This window comes from Panthera uncia, chromosome D2, assembly GCF_023721935.1.
Source record: "Panthera uncia isolate 11264 chromosome D2, Puncia_PCG_1.0, whole genome shotgun sequence".
Lineage (NCBI taxonomy): Eukaryota > Metazoa > Chordata > Mammalia > Carnivora > Felidae > Panthera > Panthera uncia.
In genome coordinates this window covers 43,533,308-43,555,058 of record NC_064818.1, presented here as the reverse complement: position 1 = coordinate 43,555,058, position 21,751 = coordinate 43,533,308, and the positions used below count along the sequence as shown (strand labels likewise).

At 53.9% G+C, this 21,751-nt stretch overlaps 1 protein-coding gene across 1 annotated transcript; it reads left to right on the top strand.

Moving 5' to 3' along the window:
• The first annotated feature begins 818 nt into the window (after positions 1-818).
• On the top strand, positions 819-17,800 carry MMRN2 (multimerin 2). Its single transcript, XM_049646277.1, has 7 exons — positions 819-1,054; positions 9,893-10,021; positions 10,114-10,220; positions 10,320-10,400; positions 11,135-11,287; positions 11,454-13,190; positions 16,252-17,800. The coding sequence occupies exons 1-7, from the start codon at positions 891-893 to the stop codon at positions 16,635-16,637; spliced, it is 2,757 nt and encodes a 918-aa protein (XP_049502234.1). The 5' UTR covers positions 819-890; the 3' UTR covers positions 16,638-17,800.
• Positions 17,801-21,751: the final 3,951 nt, after the last annotated feature.

Here is a 21,751-nt window from a genome sequence, read left to right as displayed (position 1 = left end):
AGTGGCGCAGGGGCTGGACACATCCTAATCCATCACTGTCCCTCATTCATTCGCTGCCCTGCCCACCCACAGCCTGGCTGAGTGCTCTCAGGCCTGGGGCTGTTGCGTCTGTATACATCTGGGACAGAGGTGGTCAGGCAGGGGAGGCACCTTTGCTACCAGCTTCTCAGGTAGGGCAGGGGGGCAGGGCCATGTAGGCCAGGGGTTAAACAACAGTGGCCAACTTCCCAGACCGGCCCGGCCTGCCTGGCTACTCACTAGCACCGTGGATGCCCCCACGTCCCAGGGCTCCATCAAGGGCATCAAGGGCAGTGGGGGAGATGGGGCAGAGGAGCACACAAAGGGCCTCCCAGTGTCCTGGCCTCTGGCTAACACTGTGTGACCCTAGGACAGCTTTCTCTCTCTGAATCTCCGCCCACCTGCTGGCTCCCACCCACAGCCCAGTGGTGAAAGACGCTGAGTAGGCACGAAGTGCCCCTCGCTTCCTGGCCACCAGCATGGATGGGCAGCAGGTTCCCTGAGACTGAGCCGACCGCTTCCTGCAGACCCACCTCGAGGCTTGTGCTCTTCTCCTGACTCCTATGGGGACGTGTTGGTGGGGCCACCCCCCTGTGTGTTCCACACCTCCAGTGTCCCTGACCTGAGTCCTTTTAGAGAGGCACAGGAACCGGTCTGAGTTGTTGGCTGCCTCTGCAGGGGATGGTGGAGGTAGCTAGGGGGGGTGAGGGGGGTGCCGGACGAGGCTCACCGGGTGGGCCGGCCCAGGCCACTTCCTCTCTTTGTTGTCCCTGTGCTTTCTTTTCCTTCTGAGGCTTAACTTGAAGACGACGTCAACATCACCAGCAGTGTGTGGAGTCACTTGCTGCGGCTGAGCCCGTCCCACGGCCAAGATGATCCTGACGCTGCTGCTCGGTCTTGGGGGGCCCCTAGGCTGGGGGCTGCTGGGGGCCTGCACCAAGGCTTCAGGTAGCAGGTTCTCTGATCCACATAGCCCAAGGCCGCCTGCGGTCTGGAGGGCAGAGGCTGAGGATATCGGCGGGGACCCCGTCAGACGGTAAGGAGGAACTCCACCTTGGGGGGGAGGTCATGGTACAGGATCTGAGTCCCAGCTCAGCCAGAACAGTCTCTTGGAACCTCAGTTACCCACCTGTGAAATGACCTAATATTATGTACCTGCTGGGGCCGGCTGTGAGGCTGAATGAGATGCCTGGTGTCAGACTCCCTTCAGGAGGCCACCACCCCTCCAAGCCCAGACTGGGCACCCCAGGGCCCAGCCTAAGGACCACAGGAAGTTCCTCACCTGGCCCATGACAGGGAGCAACCTGGAGGTCGGGCAAGAGCATTTCTTGCCATCAACCACTTAGCAAGGGGTGATGAGGGGCAGTAGTTCCAGAAGTTTCCAGCTGGCCTGGCAGTGTCTCCCCTTCTTTGAAGTAAGTCAACTGACATTTGAGCCTCCGTGAGGCTGGCCTGGCATAAGTCATGGAAGAGAGACACTCCTGGGGACTGGATTTTTATCTGAGTGCCCAGGAGGACTGGTGTGGGTCTTCAGCCTAGCCCTGAGAGACAAGCAGTGAGCAGACAGGGTACTCTGCCCTATTTCCAGACAAAGAGGAAGCCACGGCATCCAGTGAGTTCTGCTTCAGTGCCCCCCTGGAAATGAGTGGAATGGTCTTGTGACTGATCCAGGACACCATTTCCCAGTCTTTTATTTGTCCAGACTCAGGTGCCCCTGCTGATAAGGTGCTGGACCTGTGGGTTCCTCCTCGGGGTGCTCCACAGTCACAACAGCAGGTGCCCTCATGGGGTCCCCCTTGAGGCTAGGCACTTTGCCGGGTGTTAGCTTGGTTAATCCTGCCAACAGCCGGGGTTACAGGGGAGGAACCCACGGCTCAGAGAGACTAAACACCTGACCCACGATCATACAGCTAAGGGGATCTAGAACCAGGATCTAGGTCTGACTTCAGAGCTCATGATCTGGTTCCCGAGCACTCAGAGGCAGCCCCACCCCCTAGACGCACTTTATATGCCTACCACACCCCCGACCACAGACACACACACACCAGACTTGGTGAGGGTGTTTATATGGGTTTGGAAGGTGAAAGGGGTCAGTTTACACCCACCCAGAGCCTTCCACCTGGCTCCCTGAGATTCACTATCACATTAGCTTATGGAATGAATCTGCCTGGGACAGTTGTCCTATAAGCTCTGACACTTCAAGGTGAATGTGTTTGTTGGACACTTTCCTGAAAGTGGATTTGGCCATGGAGAGGAAAGAGTAATAAGCAAGTGCACACTGATTCTCAGGGAGGGAGGGGCTGGCCAAGTGGGGAGGAGGGGGCCCATCTCTGCCCCACCACCAGGTCGGCTCAGGGCTGGGTGGAGCAGGTGATTCTTGGTGGGGGGCTCCAGCCACCGAACTCTGATTTCAGGTGTAAGAACCAAGCCTCCCTGCCCCAAAGCTCCTTTCTTCAGTGACCTGCTTCCTTTTGATAAAAGGGAGGCTCAAGGTCCCAGGTGGATCAAAAAGAGGTAGGAGACACCCCTCTTTCTCCTTACCCCATTGGCTGTGGGGAGAGGCTTGTGGGCTGCGCTCATCCACTCCCTGGGTGGTCCCAGCGTGTGCACAGCATGTGCAGATGTACGTAGAAGGGATCCCCAGCCCAGGAACACCCGGGTCCCAGGGGAACCCGGGGGGTCCCAGCAGGCCTGCTAGGTCTCCTTCCCACAACCCAGAAGTGGCAGTCCCCACAGGCCCAGCTCAGGTTGTCAAGGCCTCCAGAGGGGCTGGTGTGAAAGGAAGGAAATCCTGCTCAGCTTCCTCGGGCTGATTGCTTCCCGTGCTCTGTAAAGGGACAGGCGGAAATGCTGCTCCAGTCTCCCTCCTGCAGCAGGGGAAGGGGAGGCGGGGCCCCTGCACCATCATCAACAAGACTGCTGGGCCTTGGCCCCCCACACCTCTTTCTGGAGCTCCAGGGCTATGGCAGGCCTTGGATATGGGCCCAGATTAGACCCTTTGCAAAGAGAAGTTTGGACAGAACAGTTGGGTACCGGATGCCTGGTCCCAGGGTGGAGGCAGGACGTGGTTGAATGCTCCCCCTGTCCCTGGGTGCCCTAGTCACCCGTGTATTTGGACTCCGTGGGGAGAAGGCTCTTTGGATGCCCCCTGGCTTTGGTAGGAGTGGGACAGAGCGGCAGTTAGGAGGTTGGCTTCTCAGAGCCTGCACTTGCTCCCCCTGCAGGACTGAGCCTGCGTTGAGGACCAAGCTGAGCCCTGGGCAAGGTGCCCCATCTCTACCTGTCATGAGAGCTCTGCTCTCTCCACTTTCCGTGCTGTGAGGCTCAGAGGGATGGGGATGCCACCCTGGACCCCACAGCTAAGTGACCGATCAGAGCAGGGGCCTGCAACCACCGGGCTGCAAACTCCAGGTGTCTTCTGTCCTGTCTCCCCCGGGATGGTGGTAATGTAGGGAGGCTGCTCCCAGCAGCCCAGGTGGCCCTGGCCACCAGCATCAGCTTCTCTTGACCCATGTACAAGTAGGTAGCCTTTGTGATTTTTTTGCAACTGAGAGCTCGTAGCCCAGAGGAGTCAAGCATACGGCTGGAGGTCACACAGGAGCAGGGTGGAGCCCAGGCCACCAGCCACTGCCATGGCTGTATCTCCTGCACCTGTTCCTGTTGTCAGAAGCACAGGGCCCTGGGCACACTCAGGGAACTCCCACTCTGGACACTGAGTGGGCTTCAGGCTCCTCTGCCAAAGCCCCTTTCAGAGACAAAGCCCTGCAAAATTCTCCCCTGGAGTGGTCATATTCACGGCTGCCTTCAGGGTCTCAGAAAGCAAGGATACCGAGAACATACCCTCCTTCCCCAGAAAGCCTTAAGGACTTAAGGGGCAGTCAGAGGTGAGGTTTACTGGCATTTAAGTGTCCCACTGGACAATAGCAGCAGCACATCCATAATTCAGAAGGCCCCAGCTAACAGCCCTTTCCCAGCTAGAGGCTCCTCAGCCTCCCACGTAGCCCCTCCCTTTGCCCCCAGGGAGGGGCCGGAAGTGGGAATCATCTCCACATTTCCAGGACTGGGGGAAGGGCCTTGCTCAAAGTCAACCTGAGTCCGGGAAGGGGGAGGGGAGGAGGGCCCAGGCTTCTCATCTCCCATTAAAAGCTCCAAAGGGGTCAGCAGACGCTCTCCTGACTGGGGCAAGGGGTCAGGTGGGGGCCGTGTCAGAGGCTCAGGGTAGCTCAAACCCAGCTGGCCCCAGGAGACGAGGGTGCAAAGAGCGCCCAGGCCTGAGACCAGGAGGCAGCGAGAACAATGGGTGCCCCAGCGAGCCGGGCTGGGGGCTCGGGCGCAGAGGGCCAGCGTGAAGCTGCCAGGAGCTGGAGGAAACCAAAGCAAAGGTCAGGAATGTTCCCAGGGCTTCTGGGCCAGGGCCTGCACTGTGCCAAGGGGGTTGGGCCGCCAAGGGAGGGGGAGTGTGGGCAGGGAGAATAGCTGGAGCCTGAGTTTTGGGCAGGTCAGGAGAGAAAGTTCCTGGGCAGGAAGGGTGGGCGGCACTGCTTCCGGTTCCAGGAGCTCCAGATGGAAAGTCCCAGTCACTCCCTGGCAGGCTGGACCAAACCCAGTGCGCCGGGGCACAGGCCTTCTGGACCCTCAGCAGCAGTTTGGAGCAACGAATGGAACTGTGCTTTGAGTGGGCGTTTCTCAACCTTGGCACGCCTGGCATTTGGGACTGGCTAATTCTTGGTTGTGGGGGTGCCGGGCTGTGCTGCCCACATTGCGGGGTGTTTAGCAGTATCCTTGGTCTCCACACACTAGATGCCAGGCACTCCTCCCCACTCCTGGTGGTGATGACTGTAAAGGTCTCCAGAGGTTGACAAATACACCTAGCGGCAAAATCACTTCACCCCCTGCTGAGAACCACTGGTTTAGAGAAACAATTTTCCCCAGGCCTGAGCCCAAGTTGCAGAATTTCCAGGGAGCCCAGGGTGGGGGTGGGGTGGGGACTGGAGTTTCTGGTCCTGGAACAGTCCATGAAGGTGGCCATCTCACCCGTGGTCCTTGAACTCTGGACCCAGCAATTTCACGGTCTCTCTCTCTCTCTCTCTCTCTCCCCGTGTTGAGTGAACAGTCTTTGCTTAAAATCAGGGCCAAGTCCACGGGCACGTGACTTGAGCAGTCACACAGGGTGCACCCACAGAAGGGCCCCACACTTGGTTTAATCTTTATTGTTGTACCGTATTTTTATTTTGCACTGGACACTACAGATTATGCAGTTAGCTTTGTGTGAAATATCTACTATCTGTTCCTTTGCAGAAAAACTGCATGACCCTTTGGGTTAGAGTCAAACCTTCTACAAAGTTTGTTGACATGACCAGAAGCCCCTGCCCTCACTGGTCCCCACAGGCAATAATTTTCAACGATTTAGGTGATTCCTTTGGCATCCGTCTCCATGTCTCTAACTAACATGTTTATATTGCTGCTTCTTTGGGAAGTTCTCATTCCCACTCCATACCCTAACCCCAACATGCACGCATAGCAAGCATGCAAGAGCACACCCATGTGCATATGCACGTGCACACACACACACACACACACACCCTATCCATCATCCTCCCACATTGTCATTTTGAGTGATTACATTCATGTGACTATGTATGCTATTCAGAGTGGAGACACTTCATACTTTTGGTCTTCCCTGGAGCAAACAACGGTTTCCATTTTTTTGCTTCTTTTGCTTAGTTTCCTGCGTTTCTGTCACTGTTGGATCCCAAACTCTTGGCCAGTTTGTCCACACCTGCTCTCCCCTTTCATCCACGTCAGGTGTTTGACTACCTGTGTGTTCTTGGTGATTGCTGGTCTCAGAGCTCTAGCTCTGGACGCTGGCCCTGCACCCACTGCCCATCGTTGACCTGGGCTTGCCTGCACCGTCTTCCTGGGGACTCCCTTCCCCTCAATTCTCTGATGGAATTCCTGTCTCCTGATGCCCTGCTTTCCTCTTTCTTGGTACCCTGGCTTGTGTCGGTGGGGCACTTCTGGCACAGTGGTACCCTGTCCTGGGCTGTGACTTAGAATGCCACAGAGAGCTTTAAAATGTTGATGCCCAGGCCACAATCCCAGAGAATCTTGCTTCATTGACTTGGAGTGGAGCCCAGAGGCTCTTCTTTTGAAAGGGCCACACAACCGTTTTGATGTGAAGATTTGATGGCAAGATCGCAAACCACTGCTCTAGTAGCTCCCTGATGTGGGGTCCTGGGGTAGGCAATGTTTTGAAAACTGGTGTGTTGAAAATGTTTTTATTCTTGCTCTCTTTGCTTTGACTGATAGTTAGGTTGGGTATAGGATTCTAAATTGGAAATATTTTTCCTTCCGTATTTTGAAGGCAGTTCTCCACTGTGTTCTAGTTTCCAGTATTGCTGTTGAGAGGCTCAAGGCCATTCTAATTGCTGGTGTGTGTGTGTGTGTGTGTGTGTGTGTTGATTTTTCTCTCTAGAAAGTATAAAATTACCTTCATTCCCAGAGTTCTAAAATTTCATGATGATGTGAGTTTATTTTCATCACATTGTGGGTAATTAGTGGGCCCTTTGCATCTGAAAATTCAAGTCCTTCACTTCTGTAATATTTGATTTTTTTAATAAATGATTTCCTCCTTCTGTTCTCTTTCTGGAACTCCTGTTATTCAGATGTTGGATTTCTGGTGTAGACCCTGGGTCTGGAGTTCTCTCTTGTCCAGCAAGAGAGCAGACACAGGTTTAAAATGCAAGAGAGGCTAATGTCTGGGAGGAGACAAAAGCCCCGAGTAAGGGTCCTTGCTCTGTTTTTATTAGGATCAGAAGGCTTACAAGCATGATGGATGTGCACAAAGAGACAATGAAACCGTGAACATTAATTCACAGGCATGAGGGAAAGGGGGTTTTGAAGATATGTGTTGTTAGGGGTTTGGGTCAATACGAAACAAAGTCCTGGTGCCAGGCAGATGGTTGTTTACAGCAGGCATGATGCACCATGTCTGTTTATCTTAGCTAGCTTAGGGGACAAGACAGACAGAGCTTGCTACCTCAGGGTCAACAAAGCACCTTTCTTTTGCTAATTAGCTCCACTCTGGGCAACTTTGCCCTGCTGCCCTGCCTGCTGCAGTCTATAGTCCTGTTTACTGTTTACCTATTTTGGTCCTTCCTTACTGTGAAAGCAGCTTTCTGCTATTGTACTAAGTTGGGGAGCGTTTCCTCCCTGAATACCTAATCTTGTTTACTATTCTTGGATGCTTTCATCCTGAGGTTTCCTATTTCTATACCTTTGTTCTATACTGGGGGCGTTTTGCCATGTTTACCTAATCTTGTTTACCTAATCTTGGATGCTTTCATCCTGTGGCTTTCTATTTCTTTATGCCTTGTTAACCCATTGGTGCAAGCTCTGGGAATTCCTAATCTTATTCCCCACAGATTTCCAACACTGGTCTTCAGTTTTCCTGAGCTTTCCTCTCCTGTTTTCTTTTTCCCTTTGCTCTTCTTTTGGGGAAACTTTTTGAACTTTACCCTCTAACATTTTCATTAATTTTCTTTTGCATTTGTACTGTTATATTTTAAATTTCCAACTGTTGTATTTTTCATTCTCTGTATGTGCTTCCATTAAAAAAATTTTTTTAATGTTTGTTTTTGAGAGAGACAGAGTGTGAGTGGGGGAGGGGCAGAGAGAGAGGGAGCCACAGAAGCTAAAGCAGGCTCCAGGCTCTGAGCTGTCAGCACAGAGCCTGATGTGGGGCTTAAACCCACGAACCACAAGCTCACGACCTGAGCTGAAGTCAGACACTGAGCCAACTGAGCCACACTGTATGGCATCCCTATATGTTCATCCTATTTTTTAGTAGTTTCCTGTTCTTGTTTCTTGGATGCAGTAACTTCTCTTATAGATCTGGAGCTGTGAATACAAATTTGGGGGACTTCTCTGCACAGTGTTGGTTTTCTCCAAGTTGATTTTTTTTCCAGTTGTTTGTTTTTGATCTCCCTCTTTTGTACTAGAGATTTTTCTCAGGAGTCATCTTGGACATCTGCCCACTTGAGAGCAGACAAAGAAGCCCACTGGAAGCTGGATGTGTGGATGGGTCTTTCTAACCTCTTTTGTCATAATGTGCTCTGCTGGGCTATTTCACTGGGGGAGCCCCTGATGTCATTGTTTTTAGGTCTTTCCTCTTGAGTGGGGTCATTTTCCCGATGGGCTTTTTCAGTTTGCTACCAAGAGGGTAAAGGCTGGCTGCCAGGCTTTTGGGAGCCAAGCAGGAAGTCAGGCTGGGGGTCTCAGCCCTCAAGACAGATATGGCCACTCAATTCCCCTCAATCCTACCCCCTGCCCTCCTCAGCAGAATCCCGGTGTGGTGGTGCCTGGTGGTCCCAGGACAGAGACCAGGTCCAGAGAATAAAATCCTAACCTGACGGCCACTCCATCTCCAAGGCCCTCGAACACTGCCTCCTAATATCTGACAAGTGTGGCATTTCTCTCCACATCCACCACCATCACCCATGGAACCTGCCAGAATCTCCCACCTAGATCCCTGACACAGCCACCTATACCTCGCCTCTCCCTGGCCTTTCTGTACCCAGGAACCAAGGTGGCCCTTTCATGTGTGACGTCTCTGCTCAAACCCCTCCACAACTTTCTGTCCCTTCAGGACACAGTCCAGCTCCTCCATAGGAGCTCAAGGCCTCCACATTCTGGCTTCTCCGTACCTCAGTAGCCCCTTCCCTGCCCCAACCCTCTGCATCTCAGTGGGCCACACATCTCTGGCACAGTTCCTGGTGCCAAGTTATCATCTCCTTCTGAAAGTCTCCCCGGGTCCTGGCACCTTCCACACCATCTGAGATGGCCTGCTCTCCCTGGGGACCCTGGAAGGAAAGGTCTGTTACTCCATATTGGCACTGAATCCTGTTCAGCTTGAGCCCGGCACCCAATACCCAAGGGGTGCTGAGCTGAACTGAGCCCTGGAGGTCATTGCCGCTTGCAGCACTGGAGAGCTCCGTTCTGGGAGCTGATTGCTGGGGGAAGGACCCTCTGATCTATTCTACTGACCCCATCAAACCTGCCAACGGGTCAGTGAGCTGGGGCTGTGTCAGCCATGAGCACCCCCTGCTCCTGGGACTTGCAACAACATGCACTCGTAAAGGATGTAGATGGAGAGGCTACCTCTCAGGCATTCAGGGTGCTGAATGTGACCCCCAAACTACCCTGTAGGCTCTTTCCCAGAGAAGGGGCTGCTCCACTCAGCTGCCATCTCCCACAGTTGTTTGAAAGTCCATTTCCATAATGGCCATAATGGGGAATGGCCAGGGAGCAGGTGTCCTCCCTGAAGCCTGGTCTGTGGTGAAGACAGATGTGAGCGTAACAGGGCAGGGCGGCAGTGATCGCCGAGCACTTGTCAGGATCCCGGCACTTGGTACCCATCCGCCCACTTGGAGGAGGGTATTATGATCTCTATCTGATAAATGGGAGAGTGGAAACTCCCTAAGTGCTTCACTCAAAGTCAGAGTGCGAAGGACTTGAACCCAGGACTCTCCAGCCCCAGTGGCATGATGCTGCTTCCCTGGCACCAACAGAGACAGCGAGAGGCCTTCCTGGCTCTGTGTGATTTTGGGGGTGCTTGTCAACCTCTCTGTGCTGGCCCCTGGAAGCCAGTGGAGCAGGTGCCCTTGCAGGCAGGGTTTGTGGAGCCTTTGTCCGGGGGCCGAGGGATAAATAATGCAGAGTGCTCCCTTCTCAGGATAATGGATTCTAGAATCCCAGGCATTGGGTGGGGCAGGGAGGCAGGAGTGGGGCACTGGCACCGCTGTTGGCATCTAGGAAGGGTCATGTGGGACCTGGGTGTGGCTCAGCAGCCCTCTCCTCTGGCTTGTTTTTCCAGTAACTGGTGCCCTTACCAGAAGTCTAGGCTGGTCACCTTTGTAGCTGCTTGCAAAACAGAGAAATTCCTTGTCCACTCGCAGCAGCCATGTCCACAGGAGACTCCGGACTGCCAGAAAGTCAAAGTCATGTGAGTGGGGGCAGGATGGGGCAAGGGGGGCCACCCACCCAAGTCCTACACTGGCTCACTCTGGAGTCACTGAGCTGGCCATCTTTCCCCAGGTACCGCATGATACACAAGCCGGTGTACAAGGTCAAGCAGAAGGTTCTGGCTTCCGTGGCCTGGAAGTGCTGCCCAGGCTTTTCAGGCTCTGACTGCCGACACTACGGTAGGGCTCCCTGTGGCTCCCTCCCCTCCAACCTCTGACCCAGAGGTCAGGCAGCTCCTCTGACCTGTGGTGTCAACATCTGTCGCCTCCTCTCTGCAGATCCCACGGCAATCCTTGAGCCCGAGGATCCAGGGGATGGCCTCCAGGAGTCTTGGGATGGGCCAGTCGGCTTTGAACCAGGTATGCTGCTTTCCTAGAAGGTACAGGAGGGGCAAGCAGGCAGAAAGAACCCACATGCCCAGGCCATTTCAGGAAAACTCTGTGCCCAGAATCAGCAGGGGTCCCTCTGTGGCCCTGTATCACCCTACCCCCCACACCGAGGGCAGAGCCGCAGGGCCCTCGGTCACTGCCTGTTGGCTAAGCACACACACCCTTTCCCTTGACTGCATTTTCTGGGAATGATAGTTTCATCCGGCACCTGCCTTGCCCCTTGAATGGGACAAGATCCCATGGCCTGGAAGAAGCTTTCCCCCATGTCTCCTAACCAGGGCCAGGAAGTCGTGCTGGCCTTGGTGTATAGTCAGCACAGAACCACCAAGAGGCACCAATTGTGAGGCCTTTCAAGGCTGGACCACGGCCGACGTGGCAAACAAATTTCATCGTGCGGTGAACTCCTACCTTTAGACAAGGGCTGCCTAGGATGATTGTTGAGAGGCCATGTCCACACAGCTGAGGACAAAAGTGTGCCATGATTGATCAGGCGTGTCTGCTGTGGGTGCCCAGTGAGGGTGAGGGCTCAAGCGCAAAGCATTTCCCCCTCTGGAGCTAAAGGCTTCTGAGCTCCCGCTCACAGGACGTCAGCATGCAGCTCCCTGATATTTCTATCCGACCCTGGAAATTTCTTTCTCCGTACCTCACGATCTGCCCAGGTCTGGGGAGTGAGACCTCGACACTTATCCCTTGTGTGTCTTCAGGCCACCTGGCTGCAGAGATCAGCGACACCATGGTGCCACAGGAGGATCTCCAGAACGACATTCACCAGGTGGCAGACAGCCTCCCAGGCCTGTGGAAGGCGCTGGAAAGCAACGTCACAGCTGCGACCATGGAGGCAAATCAGACAGAGCCTGGTGAGTGGCAGGCTCCAGGGGTGGAGGAACAGCCTGTTCACAACTGAGGGGAGAGAGGAAGGCGGGGCAGGAAGGCCCAGATCTCAGAGGAGCCCCCTCTGGTCCCTGCCTGGGGAGGGGTGTCTGGTCCTTGCAGGGCTTGTGTACAAATGTGTCTCTGTTGCAGTGCTTCCTGGCAGATCCCTGGAGCAGGTGCTACTGCCCCACATGGACGCCTTCCTGCGAGTGCATTTCAGCCCCATTTGGAGCAGCTTCAACCAAAGCCTGCACAGCCTCTCCCAGGCCGTAAGAAACCTCTCTCTTGACGTGGAGGCCAACCAGCAGGCCATCCGGGGGGTCCAGGAGAGCACGGTGGCCAGAGCTGACTTCCAGGAGCTTGGTGCCAAATTTGAGACCAAGGTGCAGGACAACGCCCAGAGAGTGGGACAGCTGCGGCAGGACGTGGAGGAGCGCATGCACGCCCAGCACCTCTCCCTGCAGCAGTCCCTCTCCGAGGTCCACGCGGATGTGGACGCCAAGTTGAAGAGGTTCCTTAAGGCCCAAGGGCCCGTGGGGGCCAACGGCAGCCTGGTCCCCGTGGCGGCGGGGGCAGCGGCAAGACCGGAGCCCGAGAGCCTGCAGGCCAGGCTGGGCCAGCTGCAGAGGAACCTCTCAGCGCTGCACGCGGCCGCCGGCCGCAGGGAAGAGGAGTTGCGGGGCATCCTGGCGGACATGCAGGCCACCCTGGCGCAGCACGTGGAAGAGATCAAGGAGCTGTACTCGGAATCCGATGAGACCTTCGATCAGATCAGCCAGGTGGAGCACAAGCTGTTGGAGCTGCAGGTGAACCACACGGCGCTGCGAGAGCTGCGGGTGATCCTGATGGAGAAGTCGCTGATCATGGAGGAGAACAAGGAGGAGATAGAGCGGCAGCTCCTGGAGCTCAACCTCACCATCCAGCACCTGCACGGCACCAACGCCGACCTCATCAAGTACGTCAAGGACTGCGACTGCCAGAAGCTCTACTTGGACCTGAACGCCACGCGGGCCCTGGAGGAGGCGCAGGTGGGCCCGGACGAGCGGCGCCGGCTCGAGGGCTCGTCCCTGCAGGCCCTGAGCGACGCCGTGGCCGCCCTGTCGCGGGCGGTGGACGAGCGGCGGGCGGAGGGCGAGCGGGCGCGGGCCGACGGGGCGCGGCTGCGGAGCCAGCTGCGGGCGCTGGACGGCGAGGCGAGCGCGCTGCGGGCGGCGCACGGGGAGATGCGGCGCGAACTCGGCCAGCTGCACGGCTACTTCAAGGCCCTGCTGGACGACGCGCTGCGGCACGAGGCCGTGCTGGCCGCCCTTTTCGGAGAGGAGGTGATGGAGGAGATGTCCGAGCAGGCGCCCGGCCCGCTGCCGCTGCGCTACGAGCAGATCCGCGTCGGCCTGCAGGACGCCGCCAGCGGGCTGCAGGAGCAGGCGCTCGCCTGGGACGCGCTGGCCGCCCGCGTGGCGGCCCTGGAGGCGGCGGCGGAGGCGGCGGGGGGCCGCGATGCGTCGCCGGGGGAGGCCGGCGGGCGGGTCCCCGCCGGGCTGGCGCAGGAGCTGGAGCGCCTGGACGCCGACCTCCAGAGGGTGGGCCGTTGCTGCGAGGCCTCCGGGGTCTCCTCCCTCAACAGCTCCCTGGAGGGCCTGCAGGAGGCGCTGTCCGCCACCGAGCGCGACTTGGAGCAGCACCAGCGCCTCTTCCACAGCCTCTTCGGAAACTTCCAAGGGCTTTTGGCAGTCAACGTCAGCCTGGACCTGGGGAAGCTGCAGGCCATGCTGAGCAAGAAAGGGAAGAAGCGGCAGAAAGGTCTGGAAGCTTCCCGGAGGAGGGACAGGAAGGAAGCAGAGCCCAGGGCGGATGCACATATCAAAGGGCCCGTGCTTTGGGAAGCAGGTGAGTTCCTGAGAGGGGGAGGGGTGCGGCTGGGTAAGTCAGGGAGGACAGGGCTGGCTGCTGGCAGCTCTTTTGCCTCGGAGAAGACGGGATGAAAGAGAACAGGGTGAGCATCCTTCAGGGGTACTCAGGGCCCGCTTTGCCCAGATCCCCCTTTCATTGACGGCCAGGGGCCTCTTAAGCTACCGGAAGTGTAAGCAGGTAGAAGTCACCAGAACCAACCATCAACGAGCAGACAGAGGCCCTCCATGTAAACGTTTGAGGCCCGTATATACACCACGGAGCTGTCTGCCGCTCAGCCACTCGAGCGAGGAGGGGGATGCCTCCCTTCCCCGCAGGCCACAGCCTCAAATCTCTCCGTCCCAGCTCTTCCCCTCCACCCTGCTTCACCCCGTGTCTTTAATCAGCTCCCCTGTATACAAATATGTGACTAGGGACTGGTGTCACCGGCCATGGGCAGCACTCGGCAAGAGGAGAATACAGGGGAAGGCCTTGGGCCCTGAAAGGAGCTTGTCCTGCTAACATAGTAGACCCATGTTGCTGCTCTGCGCCAGGCCTTCCGTGGGCTTTGCCACGCGGAGTCATCATAACAGCTCAACAGTCCGTCATCACTGCCATCTTACCTGAAACTGAGGCTCGGTCAGGGCAAGTGTCCTGCTAGTTCGTACAGCTAGTAAGTGGCACAGGGAGCCCTGAACCCTGTCCAGCTGTCTCTAGGATGCTGGTTCTTCTCCTGTGAAAGGCCCTTGACGACGGGTCCCTGCAGGGCCCCGGGACCCTGGGCCTGGGAAGCTGGCTCTGAGGCTGATGTGATGTGCAGCCAGCCATCCTGGCCCCTCCCTGAATGTGGCCTGGGGAAGGAGACCACTAGACTCCGTGCCTCAAGTGACTCCCCCCTGCCAGAGAGGCTGGCCCTGGGGCTATGGCCACATCCTCATCCAGACACAGGACTGAGTACAGGGCTGCTATCTGGGCTGTCTGTATGCTGGTGTAGCCTGGCATGTGGGAAGTCTGAGGATCCCATCCCAAGCTCTTCCTGCTCCTGTCATTCTCCATCACGGCCCTGGAGGCCTTTGTGTGCCTGGGGGCAGTGGACCGCCTCTAGCACCTCTTCCTTGTCTCAGTTTCTCCCTCTGTAAAATGGGAGAATCACTTTGTGCCCTGCAGGGAAGCCCACTGTCAGTTTTCCAGCTAGCAAATCAGTGAAGCACAGCCTTTCAGCCTCCTGCGAGGCAGGCTGGGCCCTGGGGGTCGGTAAGGCTGAACTCGGGGCGGCAGGCCGGCTGCAACATGTGGAGAGAGTGCCGAGTACCGGCAGAGGGCGCGCCGGGCGGGCATTCCTTCTGCTGGCCGAGCGCCCCACCTCCTGGACGCTGGGGGAACTGCAGAGCCAGCAGCGGGCCTGTGATCTTCCACAAATGGGAAGGCTATTCCAAACTTCCTAATTCTCAGAAAATCTTCCAGAACTAAAGAAGAGCAGAAATTTGACATTCACAAAACTATTGCTGGACCGGGAGCCAAAGAGCTGGGGCTGTAGGTGGGATCAAGTCACTAACCACTATGCCGCTTGCCCCTCCTTTAGGCTTTGGTTTTATCCCCTAAGAAATGGGAAAGTTTGGTCTCATCTGAGAGACAGAGAGAGAGATACAGAGAGATAGAGAGTTGAGGGAGCACATGAGGAACATCACCTCATTGGTGCCAAGGCCAGTGTCATGGCCAGAACCCCAGTGGGACTCACCCTTCCCGTCTCCTGGCCCTGTCCTCCCCTGCCTGAGAGTCTTGGCCAGGCAGCCAGGTTGGCTCCTTCCTCACTGTACGCTCACCCCCCTACGCAGAGTGGCTCCTTCTGCCTTCAAGCCTGCACGTGGCCCTGGCAGGCCTCACGCCTATGTTCTCTTCGTCTCGCTTGTCCTCCTATGGCTGGCTAAAATGCTTCTTTCTTTTTTTTTTCTTAAAAAAATTTTTTTACATTTATTTATTTTCGATAGAGAGAGACAGAGCACAGGTGGGGGAGGGACACAGAGAGAAGGAGACACAGCATCCGAAGCAGGCTCCAGGCTCTGAGCTGTCAGCACAGAGCCCCACGTGGGGCTTGAACTCACAAACAGTGAGATCATGCTCTGAGCCGAAGTCGGATGCTCAACCGACTGAGCCACCCAGGCGCCCCTAAAATGCTTCTTGCAATGGGAAGAGCACCAGAGATCAGGAGATCCAAAGACAGCTGCCAGGGTGGTAATTTATGATCTGTGTCACCTGGAGCAAGTGCTCCCTCTCTGGGCCCGTGTCCCCATCTGTAATCCCGGAGCTCTGTGCAACGGTTGGAAAACATTAAGATGACCAGCTCGAAGAGTTTTCTTGCCCAGCCCTACCTGCTGTCCTGTCTCTAAGGTCTTGTGCCAAACATCCAGGAGGAAGGACCCTTCAGGGTTCTTTCATCCTCTCACCAGCGTTAGCATTATTACCTTGAGGATAGGGGTTATTTTCTTTTGGAGAGATCTCAAGATCCCCAGTAGGTGGCAGTAGTCTGGGAGTCGGAGACCCGGGTCCTGTCCCAGCTTGCCATTGGCAAGCCACGTAGCTTTGGACAACCGGGTAAGCACTCAAGACTCAAAGTTTCCTCGGGGCGCCTGGGTGGCGCAGTCGGTTAAGCGTCCGACTTCAGCCAGGTCACGATCTCGCGGTCCGTGAGTTCGAGCCCCGCGTCAGGCTCCGAGCCATCAGCCCAGAGCCTGATGCGGGGCTCGAACTCACGGACCGCGAGATCGTGACCTGGCTGAAGTCGGATGCTTAACCGACTGCGCCACCCAGGCGCCCCAGTGCTTTTTAAAAACGTACACCAGGAGAGACAACAGACTTGTATTTTCCTTTCTCTCAGTGACATGGTGAGTGCTGGCCCGTTGGCTCCCACTCTCTGAGGTTGTTATTGGGAACACGTAGGGTATCTAGAAATAGTGGCTTATTCCTACTGTTAACAAGGTGAGAAAGGCAGGTCTCAGGGTTTAATTTGCCGTCTAAGGGAGTGAGGGATTGAGTCACTGAGCGCTTTCGTCCTGCATTCCAGGCTCCCCTGTGGCCTTCTACGCCAGCTTTTCAGAAGGGACGACTGCCCTGCAGACGGTGAAGTTCAACACTACCTACGTCAACATTGGCAGCAGCTACTTCCCCGAACATGGCTACTTCCGAGCCCCCGAGCGTGGGGTCTACCTGTTTGCAGTGAGCATTGAATTTGGCCCAGGGCCAGGTACGGGGCAGCTGGTGTTTGGAGGTCACCATCAGACCCCTGTCGGTTCCACTGAGGAGCGGAAGGGCGGAAGCACGGCAACAACCTTTGCCATGGCCGAGCTGCAAAAGGGCGAGAGAGTGTGGTTTGAGTTAACCCAGGGATCCGTAGTAAAGAGACACCCGCCAGGCACGACATTCGGGGGATTCCTTATGTTCAAGACCTGAACACTGGACACGGCCCCGACCAGACGTTGCGGACTTGCCCAGCTCTCCTTGGCCTGGAGCCCTGGCCAGGGGTGGTCTGGAGACCATCCAGCCGGTCCAGTTCTTCCTGGAAAACTTCTGCAAAGACAATGTGGTGTATGTGGCCTCCCTCTAGATGCGCTGGGTTTCGCTATTTCTTACTGACGAGAAGCACCGGAATACTCCTCTCTGGGCAGAACCTGGCCCGGGACGGGTGAACGTTAGCTTGGCGCGCCTTCTGAGGCGGCATGGCTTGGACTCCGGCTCTCTGCCACACCCTGTGTTTTACGGCATCTTTGGTGTGCTGCTCCTCCTGGGGTTGGAAACTTGAAACCTTTCTCCCTCTTCTTCTCCCTGACCTTATGCCAGAAAAGCGTTCTTTCCCGGAAGGAACGTTCCACACGGAGGTGACATTTTGGACAATGTTGGAAACCAGTCTCTACCCCACTACAGGGCAGTAGGAGAAAACCAACCTGTTTGGCCTTTACTAGCAATGGGGACAAAGGCCTCATTGAGTGACCGAAGGAACAAAATTATTATCTTCTCTTCAGTTTTAGCCCTTCTTTGAACTTACCTGTAGCCTTAATTTCACTTCTTTTTCTCCTTGCCGCCAGAAGATAAAGGCCAAGCATGCCAACGTGAACTAAAATGTGTACAGCCTTTACCTTTTTTTTCCCCACTTCCTCCATTAGCTAATGAGCGCCCTCATTCTTATTAACATCTCTCACCAGGAAGGAGGCTGAGGGAGGAAGTGAAGGAAGATGGTCAAAATCTTCCTCAATAATGATCAGCTCTGGAATAAAGCAATGCCCTTCAAATCTCTGCCTGGTTTACTTGTGGAGAGCAGAAAGATTTGGTAAAGTAAGTAGAAACGGAGGAAATGAAACTCTTTGGGATAAATGGGACTCTCATCATTCCAGGCCGTGTTTGACTTCACGACTTCAGTTAAGTTCCACATAAAACACGCAAGAGTCCTCCACGGTAGGCGGTGATGTGAATCTTGGGAGGAGACAGCACAGCCCAGAGTTGCCCCTATTCCCGCAATATCGATATATGGTTTTCAAAACATTACAGAGCCTGGAGCAAACTGGCTTGAGAAAGCTGTCATCGAATTGTCAGGAAATGTTTGTAGGTGTTCAATATTTGGGGTTTTTTAATTAAAAAAAATTTTTTTTTTAATTTTAGAGAGAGAGTGCACACAAGCAGGGGAGAGGGCCAGAGGGAGGGGGGAGAGAGAGAAAGAGAATCCTAAGCAGGCTCCGTGCTTAGCGCACAGCCTGACACCGGGGTTTGATGCCACAACCCTGGGATCACGACCTGAGCCAAAATCAGGAGTCAGACACTTAACCGACTGAGCCACCCAGGAGCCCCTCAAAACTTGTTGAACACACTTCCCCATAAGCAAATTGGATTGGACTGGGTAGTGAACAAGGACGGGAGTTGGTTGTCAGGGTTAACGAGGTTCTCAGCCCTTCTCCTTGTTTCCTAAGGGTCATTAATTCAAACAGTTGTCCCTCAGAATTTATTTACCACTAAGCTCTGTGTGCTCAGTGTGCTCAAACATTAACGTTCAAAGAAGTGTGCCAGGCCGTTCAGCCACTGACAGCTTGACCCTGGAGTAAACCACCACCTCTCTTGAACTTTTTCCATTGGTAGTATGAGGTGGCTAGGCTAATAGCTTTCATTAAGTATCTTGGTGTTTTATTATCTCGACCGCAGGGCTGACTCTGGCCTTCCTGCCCTTCGCTCTGGCCAGGGCCTCTTGCCCAATGTGGCTCTCAGTTGCCAAGACTAATCCCAACCCAAGGCATGATGCATTTGGGCCATTCCCGACCAAAGATTGGTCCCCCTTGCTGCTAGAAAGACCTCACTGTGTCTTCTTTCTGCTCAATCTGGCTACTGTTGGTCAAGCCGTACTAAGTGGAAATGTTAGGGTAGCGTGGTCTTACCATTTAAGATGTTCATTTGGAATGTATTACAGATAAACAGAGTGAACTGATCTCCATAACGGACATACGTCCTCTAACCCTCACGTGGCATGGTGCTCTTCAACAGGAAGGTTGTAAATGCAAGTGCTAATTGGTAAATTCTGCCAGCAGCATGGATGAAGCGCTCCAGAAGTTTCTGGGATGAGAACTGGAGAAAACAATGGTTCTTTTATTTATTTATTTTTAAATTTTATGTTGATTTTGAGAGAGAGGAGAAAGTGGGGGAAGGGAAGAGGGAGAGCATCTTAAGCAGGCTCCACGCTCAGTGCAGAGCCCAACGCTCAACCAACTGAGCCACCCAGGCACTCCAACAGTGGTTCTTTTAAATAGGATGCTTTCCAGTCAACAAAACCAATTTCACAAAACCTTAATATTATGTTTAAGTACTTCTATAATGAAGACACCAGATTAGCAAGAATTCTAGAGTTCATTGGACAGATTTCTGATCTCCACTATGGCATCTAATATCTCTGGGTACAGACTCTTTTTCCATTGCCCACCAGCCGTAGTGTTCCCCAGGGGTTAAAACATACTTCACTGTGGCATCCAGAACAAGGCAATGGTGGTATCCTACCTCCTCAAATTTGATGGGGAGAAAAAAAACCATAAATATATTCAAAAACAATATTGAAAAACAAGAAAGGGTACCATAAGCAGATCAGAAAATTTTCCTAGTTCCTGAAAAATGGGAAGTAGAAGGGATCAAGTATAAAATGAAATAGGAGTAGGAAATCATAACCCAAAACCTTTGAGACTGCTGGAGATGGGAGTGATTTCGAGGGAACCCCAAACTGAAACTTGGCCCCTAAGACAGTTGGGGGGATGAGCGGAGGCGACGCAGCCGAGGGGCAGCAGGCCCGGGGTCCCAGCCGTCCCCTGCCTGTGCGAAGCGGCTGGCGGCGGTGGCCTCTGCCCCGACCTAGGCAGTGCGGGGCAATCCTGGGCCTCCAACTGCAGGCTGGCTACTGCCCGTGGAGGCAGGAAGCTCCCAGAAGACATGGATAACCTTACCCGCAGCAGTCCAGACGCATGTTCCCAGACCACAACATACTGTCAAAGTAACGCCTGACCTTTACTTTTATTTCAGAAACAACTTTATTTCAGAAACACTGTGGAGAGGATATATGGTCTGTAAAAGATGTTCCTTTAAAAATTTTTTTTTAATGTTTATTTTTGAGAGAGAGAGAGAGGGAGAGAGTGGGGGAGGGGCAGAGAGACAGGGAGACAGAATCCGAAGCAGGCTCCAGGCTCCAAGCTGTCAGCACAGAGCCTGACATGGGGCTCGAACACACCAACTGTGAGATCATGACCTGAGCCGAAGTCGGGGGCTGATCTGACTGTTCTTTTTTTTTTTTTTCTTAATGTTTGTTTCTGAGAGAGTGCGATCACAAGTCGGGGAGAAACAGAGAGACCGGGACAGAAGATTCAAAGCGGGTGCTTTGCCAACAGCAGAGAGCCTGATGTGGGGCTCGAATTCACAAACCATGAGATCACGACCTGAGCTGAAGTTGGCGTTTAATCGACTGAGCCACCCAGGAGCCCCTGTAAAAGATGCTTCTTAAAGCTCTCCTTTCCTCTGCCACTCTGCAGCAACACTGGCATCCTAGGTTTCTCTTGAAAATACCAAACATCATCAGCTCTGGTCTGAGCAGCGTTTCTCCATCCTCCATCAAGAAAGCTCCCCCAAACCTGGCCTAACAGTGACAAAACTTGCTGAGGGGTGGTGGGGGTGGGGGGCGAGCTAAATGTGGAGTGGGAAAAGCCTGAATCCTCCTGAGTAGGCGAAAAGAAAGTATCACTTCTTTTTTTAAATTTTATTTTGAGGGGAGGAGGGACAGAGAGAGAGAAAGAGAGAGCATGAGTGGGGGAAGGGCGGGGGGGGGGGGTTGGAGAGAGAGAATCCCAAGCAGGCTCCTCGCTGTCAGTGTAGAGCCCGATGCGGGGCTGAAACCCATGAACCGTGAGATCATGACCTGATCTGAAATCAAGAGTCAGACACTCAACCGACTCAGAAAGGATCCTCAGGTGCCTCAGAAAGGATCATTTCTCAATTTTTGCTCTAACAAACAACTATTACCCCATCACTTCCTGATAAAAACAGGAAGCTGAGGAACACTGAACTGACGTGAGTAGGGGTTCAGTAACACAAAGATTAGCAACTACACCAAAGTGCTAAATATTTGTGGAAAACTAACATCATGAACAAGAGAATACAAAACTGAAAATCTTATTTGCCACTCAGATTCTGGTTTCTAAATACCATCCTCTCTAAAAGGAATCAGAGTGCCTGGGAGCATGGCTGACCCCATGGCTGGGGCAGGTACAGTACCAGATGACGCTGGAACATCTTTTCAGCCCCCCAAAAGGTAAGAAGTGCTCAAAAAAAGATGGGCATGTGGAAAAAGCCTCAAGAGCCAACTTGAATTTCCAGGGGTCGTCTGAATCAACTTGAGCATCAAAACAAATAATGACCTCATAGACTATAACTCATTGTATAAAATAAGAATCCATGAATTCCTACTGATAATAAAAAATAAACAAGGGAAGCTAGACCTCTTCCTTACAGAATGCCAATTAATAAACATAAATGTAATAATGCAAGCAAAAGTCACTATTTTGTAACCACTGATTCACACTGGCATTACCAATGGCTGGAACAGTCTCAAATTATCTCCATAGCATAGTAATTACAAAGGGAAAACAACCAACTGTGCAGTGAAGACAGTAGGCATCGCCTCGAGTAAGGGATCAACAATGACATTATCGATAATGGCCTCCCAATGGGACACAAATATGTCCACAAACCCTCTGGCCTTTTTACTCTAGAAAATGTATCATAGAAGACAGAAACTGGAGAACTGTTTCAGACTGAAGAGTAAGGAGACATGACAACTAAATGCAATGCGACAGATTCTGGGCCCTGAAAGTGTGCTCTCGAGGACTTTATTAGAATAAACTGGCAAAGGTCTGCAGGTTACAGTATTGCTGATGATTATAGTGTCAATGTCAACTTTCTTTATTTTGAAAACTGTACCTAATGGTTATGTAATAGAATATCCCTGAAATACTGAAACATGAGCTCTGTAATTTAATCCAAATAGTTCAGAA